At 47.3% G+C, this 7,939-nt stretch overlaps 1 protein-coding gene across 1 annotated transcript in view; it reads left to right on the top strand.

Annotated features, from left to right (window-relative positions):
* The window catches only part of ABCC11 (ATP binding cassette subfamily C member 11), a 67,788-nt gene that overhangs the window by 37,354 nt on the left and 22,495 nt on the right, over positions 1–7,939 (top strand). Inside the window, exons 15-19 of the mRNA XM_017868630.1 lie at positions 406–540; positions 613–709; positions 2,380–2,469; positions 4,743–4,846; positions 6,007–6,204. Of these exons, the coding sequence (XP_017724119.1) occupies positions 406–540; positions 613–709; positions 2,380–2,469; positions 4,743–4,846; positions 6,007–6,204 (624 nt within the window). The remainder of the gene's footprint in view (positions 1–405; positions 541–612; positions 710–2,379; positions 2,470–4,742; positions 4,847–6,006; positions 6,205–7,939) is intronic.

The raw sequence follows: 7,939 nt of genomic DNA, 5'->3' as shown, positions 1-7,939 counted from the left end.
TTTTCACTTTTACAAAAAAAAAAAAAAAAAAAAATACTTCCATGTACATCCTTCTACATGTATCTTTGTACACATGTTGAGAGTATTTTCGGGTAAAGTTTTAGGAGTCAAGTCATTGGCTCATAAACCTCAAAAATCTTCCATGTTACTGAATAGGTCAAATTGTTCTCCAAAGTAGTTCTCCAAGGAACTCTCCTTAACTACAATCCTCCTGATAGTTAAGGAGAGTTCCTTTTACCTCAGATCACCACCAACACTTGAGTTGTCCAACTTTTAAATGTTTGCTCATCTGTTGGTATGAAATAATATTTCATCGTGATTTAAATTTACATTTTCCTGGTGAATAGTAAAATCAAACATCTTTCCCTGTGCTTACTGAAGGCTTTCTTTCTTCTGACTGTCCAGTACTTAGAATTTTGTGACCAGATCATTTTGTTGGAAAACGGAAAAATCTGTGAAAATGGAACTCACAGTGAGTTAATGCAGAAAAAGGGGAAATATGCCCAACTTATCCAGAAGATGCACAAAGAAGCCACATCGGTGAGTCCTGCCCCTCCGCCCTCACTCCCCATTGTGGATGCATGTGCACTCAGGCCTGTGCTCTCTCCCCAGGACATGTTGCAGGACACAGCAAAGATAGCAGAGAAGCCACAGGTAGAAAGTCAGGCTCTGGCCACCTCCTTGGAAGAGTCTCTCAACGGAAATGCTGGTAATGGTGCGGGAGACAGGACAAGAATGTCTGCATGCCTGCCTGGGTCCTCCAGATGTCCCAGTGTTTCCTCCTAGACCCCAGATTGGGCCATGACCCTCAGTGTCTGAGACCCTAAACATTTACATACACAGGGTTCAGATCCAAGTAGTTGAGGGCTATGGGGTGTAGACTGGTGGGCAGGAGGCCTGAAGGATCCAGGAAGTGAGTGTTGTGGGGGGCACAGCTGAGGGTGTACAGCAGAGGCAGGATAGGAGGTAGCTTTGGCTCTGAATAGCACAGATTTAAGACTTGGCCAGGCATCTAGACATTCATTACACACTGGAAGACAGTAAACATTGAGAGCAAAGGTATTAGGGATCAGAAATGAATTGGGTTTAGCCCCTGATGTCTGGAAGCTCATGGCCTTGCTCTTGTCTGGGGCAGAGTAGCAGAAGGGAGCGACTTCAATTTTTCGAGTAAGACAGTTCTGGATTTGAATCCCAGCTCTGCTGCTTACAAAGCTGTGTGACCTTGCCCATCTAACTTAACCTCTCTGAACTCTCGGCAAAAGTGGAGATGATGGTACTTAACTCCACAGGGTTGTAGTAGAGATTAGATGGGGTCAGATATAGGGAAGCCCCCCACACAGGGCCTGTTACATTGTAGGCTCCTGTCTCCCACTGAGTCTTTTTTTTTAGACAGAGTGTTGCTCTGTTGCCCAGGCAGGAATACAGTGGCACGATCTTGGCTCACTTCAACCTCTGCCTCCCAGGTTCAAGCAATTCTCATACCTCAGCCTCCCAAGTAGCTGGGACTACAGGCACACATCACCACACCGGCTAATTTTTGTATTTTTAGTAGAGACCGGGTTTCACCATGTTGCCTAGGTTGGTCTCGAACTCCTGACCTCAAGTGATCCACCTGCCTCGGCCTCCCAAAGTGCTGAGATTTAGGCATGAGCCACCGTGCCCAGCCACCAATTGAGTCTTTTTGAAGAAGACCTACTCTAAAAATTTCCATCTTGGTGTAATTTCCCTCAGGATTAAAATTCCGGGAAAAGAGCACTTTTCCCCAGGAAATATTGGGGTGTTGTTATTAGAAGGGAGAATAGCAGGCAGCAGCAGCAGACGGTCACTGTCGTGATGGTTATGATTATCATCAGAAACATCTATGGGCATCTCCAGGTACTGGTTTTCAGGCCAAGCTCAAGGTCAAGAGTCTGCCTGGGCTGGTCAGGGCTGTTTTGTGAAGCATTATCTCAGAAGTGTATGGCTGCAGGGCAACTTAGCAACCCTCTCAGCTTTCCATGTTTTTGGACAAGTGAACAGAAGGGTTAAGTGATTTGACTGATGTTGCACAGTGTCATGATGACAGTTCTGAAACCCAGGTTTTCTGGTCCCAGGTGGTTTTCTTCATTCTTTCCTGTGTGTGTCTCAGCCCATCATACACATGAGACCCTGCAGTCCCTCCAGAGTTTATTGAATGGTTAGGGATGGATCCCTTTCCAGGCTCCGGAGCCCAGGTCAAAGGTTTCTTTCAGCAGGGTCTTCCATGAAAAACCTTAGACGTAGGTGGGGCACTGAAGCTAGAAGGTGAAAAGCTGGCCCAGGATCGAAGCCAGAGACAGAAGGAAGGAGATCATGTGATTGGCAGGCATACCATTTTTCTCTTCTTCTGCTCTGACCCAGTGCCGGAGCATCAGCTCACACAGGAGGAGGAGATGAAAGAAGGCTCCTTGAGTTGGAGGGTCTACCACCACTACATCCAGGCAGCTGGAGGTATGGTTCCCATGCCAGCCCAGGGCTGTCTCTTGGAGCAGCCCTATCCCTGAAACGGGGTCAGATTAGAACATGTGAGGTCATGTGAAGTGGAGAGGTCCAGAGGAGCCATGGTATTTATTGGCCTAACTTGCAAAACTAAACTCTACTCAGTTATAGCAACTCTACCATCAAAGCCAAGGTTGGAAGTTATATTTTCATGTATACTCATTATTTCAGTGTTTTTCTATTTTTTTAGTTTAAAAAATTTGAAAAAAAAGAATAGAGATGAGGTCTTGCTATGTTGACCAGGCTGGTCTTGAACTTCTGGCCTCAAGTAATCCTCCCATCTCAGCCTCCCAGAGGGCTGGGATTACAGGCATGAGCCACCGCATCCTGCCTCATTATTTCAGTGTTTTTCAAACTCTGAGCTCTGCTCCCTTAGTGGGTTTTGCAATCAGCTGAGTTTATCATGAGCAGCACTGAAAGACATGAAATAGAATCGGATAGAAAATAGCAGCCACATCGCATAAGGTCACAGTGGTGGGACTTTTATTTTGGTGTGATTTAGAATTTCTTAATTTTTATTTCTTAAGGCAGGTAGAAGGCAATTAGAAGTTCAAAGCTACTGCCTTATTAAATGGTGTATATCATCATGTATATTTACTGTACAATGTTGTAAACACAAAACTCAATATATGGTGCTGTACTTATCAAGTAATTTAAGAGATTTTGAGAGTTATTTTACTCCATGAAACTTTTTACGCATTGTTGACATTGGAAGCTGACCCTTGTGTAAGATGTCTCCTGTCTGCATGCCTGCGGGAGGAAGAGGTAGGCTGTGTACACAGGACACTGTCCCCGCCCTGTCCACCATGGGTATCCTGCAAGGAGTAACCCAGGGCCTGCCCAGACAGAGCAGGGAACAGCAAATGCTTGTGAAATGCATGAATGGATCTAGCAGCATACATTGATCTGTATTTACAAAGTGCCTACTATGTTCCAGGCCCTGTGCCAAGCTCTAGAGGGGAGGGGGCATAAAGTCATCTAAGAACCATCGCTGAAATCTAGCTGGAGAATTAAGACATTGCTTCCATCAGATGGTGAGAGAGATCTCTGTGGCCAGGGAATCTCAAATCTCATCAAAGAAGAGACAACCCTTGAAGGAAGGATAGAATTTGGGAAAAGACTGTAGGCACGGGACATGTGAGCATAAATAGGTGAGAGGAGTGCTAGAGCAGGAAGCAGTGCCCCAAGAAGGAGTGTACCCTGCCTTTTCCCACCCTTAACTGCTTCAAATCCCAGCTCTGCCACTCACCAACTCTGTGAGTTTGGGCAAGGTAGTTGCCCTCTCAGATTCAGTTTTCTCATTTTATTAGCCTATTTGTGCTGCTGTAACAGCATATATTAGACTGGGTAGTTTATAAAGAACAGAAATTTATTTCTCACTGTTCTGGAGGCTGGGAAGTCCAAGATCAAGGTGCTGGCAAGTTTGGTGTCTGGTGAGGGCCCAGTATCTACTTCCAAGATGGCGCCTTGAATGCTGCGTCCTCCATCCCTGGAGGGGATAAATGTTGTATCCTCACATGGTGAAAGGAACAAAAAACCAGGGAGGCAGCTCTCTGAAGCCTCTTAAGGGCATTAATGCCATTCATGAGGGCTCCATCCTCATGGTTGTCACCTCCTAGAGGCCTCACTTTCTAATACCATCACCTTGGGAATTTGGTTTCAACATTTTGGAGACACATACATTCACACAATAGCACTCTTGAAAATGGAGATAGGAATTACTAATTCAGAAATACTGCATACATTTAGTACTATTCCTGGCATGTAGCACATGATAGTACATAATGCGTACCACATAACAGGTAGCTGTTATTGTTACTTATAAAACTGAACCTGCAGGACCTGCATAAGGTGAACGAACTTCTCTAGAACACTACCCTGTGCCAGGCACTGGGCTGAGTGCTTGACACACATTATTTCATATCATCTTCAGCATGGCTCTGAAGCTGGTAAGGTTATCACTATTTAATAGGTAAAGAAGTGGCATGTTGCTAACATTTGGTACCTTGTCCAAGGTCACACGGTTTGGAAGTGGTGGAGCCAGGATTTGAACCCAGGGCTCCCTGACTTTGGAACCCAGCTCTTCCCATTCCTCCAAGGTGTCCACAGTGGGTGGGGCTCAAGGGTTTCCAAGCACTCAAAGACAGGGATGGCCAAGCAGCTGAGTCAGCAGTTGCCTTGCACCTGTTTGTGGCACTTGTACATCACCACTGTCTCCCTCCCAGGTTACATGGTCTCTTGCATAGTTTTCTTCTTCATGGTGCTGATCATCTTCTTCACAATCTTCAGCTTCTGGTGGCTGAGCTACTGGTTGGAGCAGGGCTCAGGGGTGAGTGCCATGAGGTGGGTGGGCTGTGTTTCTACGGGCTTGAGTGAGGTGTGGTGACTTCTTGCTCCTTGAGACCACAAGAGCCAGAGCATGGCTTGGGACCCACATGACAAGCCCAGAGCTGGTGTTCCAGAGAGAACCATGGGGAGCCAGGACTCCGGGGTTCTCCTGCACAGGCCTCCTGACTTTGTAGAATGGATGGTCACCTGATCAGTCTTACTGGAAAACCAGAGATTTATATCTCCAGACAGTGCCCCAAGAATCTTTCCATTCCACTGCAGTAACTGTCTCCTTTAGCTCCAGGCTGGCCTCCACACTATGGTTTATTTAAAATATACTTCTGGTCTTGTGAGCTGGGAGCCACGACCGGCCACACTGTGTCAAGTTATTTCACTAATCTCCCCACCCACATTCTGAGGCAGGTTCCACTGTCTCCATTTTCCCAAGGGGACCCTGTGCCTAGAGAGGATGAAGAACCTGCCCTAGGACAGGACAGGGCCAGGACTTGAACTTGGTGCCCTTAATTGAAGCCATGCTTTCCCCACAGTGCTCCATGTGGTTAATTTCTGGATCGTGTACCAGGAGGTTTGGGTCAGGAGAGCAGAAGCCACTCTAAGTATTTAGAGCTTCGGAGGATTTAATATAGGGAATTGGAGGCTCAGTCAACCATTGGAGGGGAAGCAGTCATCAGGGATCTCAGCTGAACTGAAGTGGGTGATTTCCAGGATGCCTTCCAGCCTCTGGAAAAACCCCACACCCCACGCTCCTGCCCACAGTTGCCACTGAGTGTGCTGGCTTCTCCTCTTCCACCTTTCTGTTTCCCTGTGGGTGCCTCTCCTTGGCAAAATCTAGCCTGAAACCATGCCAGGAGGAGTTTTGGGAAATCACGTCCCCAAGCTTCTCGCTGCATCGCAGCAGAGCGTGTGCAAGGGCCCGGCTGCTGCAGTGTCCACAGGGCAGACTCTGAGGGCCTAGTGCAGGGCAGGGCAGTAGGAATGAAGGGCAAAAGAGAGTAGCCAAGCGCTGAGCAGGGAGGTTTGGGCAAACAACTTCACCTTCTACCAGCCACGGAGTCTCACGTGGCCCCAGGGAGAAGGCTTTCCCTGCCACTGAATTTCCCCCTGGACACCTGCAGTCTGACCCCCTGTTCTTTCTTGAAGACCAATAGCAGCCGAGAGAGCAATGGAACCACGGCAGACCCGGGCAACATGGCAGACAATCCTCAACTGTCCTTCTACCAGCTGGTGTATGTGCTCAACACCCTGCTCCTCATCTGTGTGGGGGTCTGCTCCTCAGGGATTTTCACCAAGGTCACGAGGAAGGCATCCACGGCTCTGCACAACAAGCTGTTCAACAAGGTATGGGCCTGGGTGCTGGGCGGGGCTAAAGGCTGGGCTCTGAACTTGCCCAGCTTCATTTTTATTTTTTTATTTTTTAGAGCTCTGTAGCCCAGGCTGGAGTGCAGTGAGTGGCACAGTCTCTACTCACGGCAACCTCTGCGATCCTCCTGCCTCAGCCTCCCAAGTAGCTGGGAGTACAGGCGCATGCCACCGGATCTGACTGATTTTTGTATTTTTTGTAGAGACTGGGTTTCACCACATTGCCCAAGGTGGTCTCAAACTCCTGGGTTCCAGTGATCCATCCACCTCAGCCCCCCAAAGTGCTGGGATTACAGGCATGAGCGACCATACCCGGCCTATTTTTTTAAAATTAGTAGACTTTAATTATTTATTATTCTGTAGAGATGGGGTCTTGCTATATTGCCCAGGCTGGTCTCAAAATCCTGGGCTAAACCAATCCTCCCACACTGGCCTTCTAAGTAGCTGGAATTAAGGTGTGAGCCACCATGCCCAGACAACTGTATTTTTTGAGCACTTTTGGTTTACAGAAAAATTGAGATGACAGTACAGAGAGTTCTCATATACCTGCCTATCAGCCAGGCTGGAGTGCAGTGGTGTGATCACAGCTTACTGCAGCCTCAACCTCTTGGGCTGAAGAAGTCCTCCCTACCTTAACCTCTGAGTAGCTGGAACCACAGGCGCACACCACCTCGCCTGGCTAATTTTTGTATTTTTTGTATTTTTGTAGAGACAGGTCTTGCCATGTTGCGCAGGCTGGTCTTGAACTCCTGGGCTCAAGTCATCTGCCCATCTCAGCCTCCTAAAGTGCTGGGATTACAGTTGTGAGTCACTGCACCTGGCCCATTTCTTCTATTCTTAACATCTTGCATTAACATGGGACATTTGTTACAATTGATGAGTCAATATTGATACATTATTAATTATTATTATTAATGAATGTCCACGGTTCACCTTATGGTGCATTCTTTGTGCTGTGCATTCTATGGGTTTTGATAAATGTATAATGACATGTATCCACGGTACAGAATAGTTCTCCTGTGCCCCACCTATTCATCCTCCCTCCCTGCCCTCAAATTCCTGGCAATCACTGATCTTTTTTACTCTCTTCATAGCTTTGCCTTTTCTAAAATGTCGTCGTTGCAGCTGGGTGAACCGGGCTGCTTGATGAGGAGGGAGTGACGAAGGTGCGGCTGAGTTCTCCCGCTGCTGAAAGTCTGGTTGTAAGAGCTCAGTGTCCCTTGATGGAGGGCCACAGCAATGCTGGCCTCCACTGGCTGAGCATGGTCACGTACAGAGTTGCTTATGATTGCCCTGAGTTCTCTTTGAAGTGGATATTATCCTCATTTTACATATGAGGATACTGAAATCTCACATATATTAAAGTTGGAATATGTGTTTGGTTAGAATACTCAATTGTCAGCTGGGCACGGTGGCTCACACCTGGAATCCCAGCATTTTGGGAGGCCCGAGGTGAACGGATTGCTTGAGCTCAGGAATTCAAGACCAGCCTGGGCAACATGGCAAAATCTTGTCTCTACCAAAAATAAAATTAGCTGGACATGGGGGCTTGTGTCTGTAGTCCCAGGTACACGGGGGACTGAGGATCAAGGAGGATGGCTTGAGTCAGGGAGGTGGAGGTTGCAGTGAGCCAAGATCATGCCACTGCACTCCAGCCTGGGAGAGAGTGAGACCCTATCTCATTAAAAAAAAAAAAAAAAAAAATATATATATA

Source organism: Rhinopithecus bieti, unplaced genomic scaffold, assembly GCF_001698545.2.
Source record: "Rhinopithecus bieti isolate Rb0 unplaced genomic scaffold, ASM169854v2 scaffold_618, whole genome shotgun sequence".
Classification (NCBI taxonomy): domain Eukaryota; kingdom Metazoa; phylum Chordata; class Mammalia; order Primates; family Cercopithecidae; genus Rhinopithecus; species Rhinopithecus bieti.
This window is presented reverse-complemented; position numbering and strand designations above follow the sequence as displayed.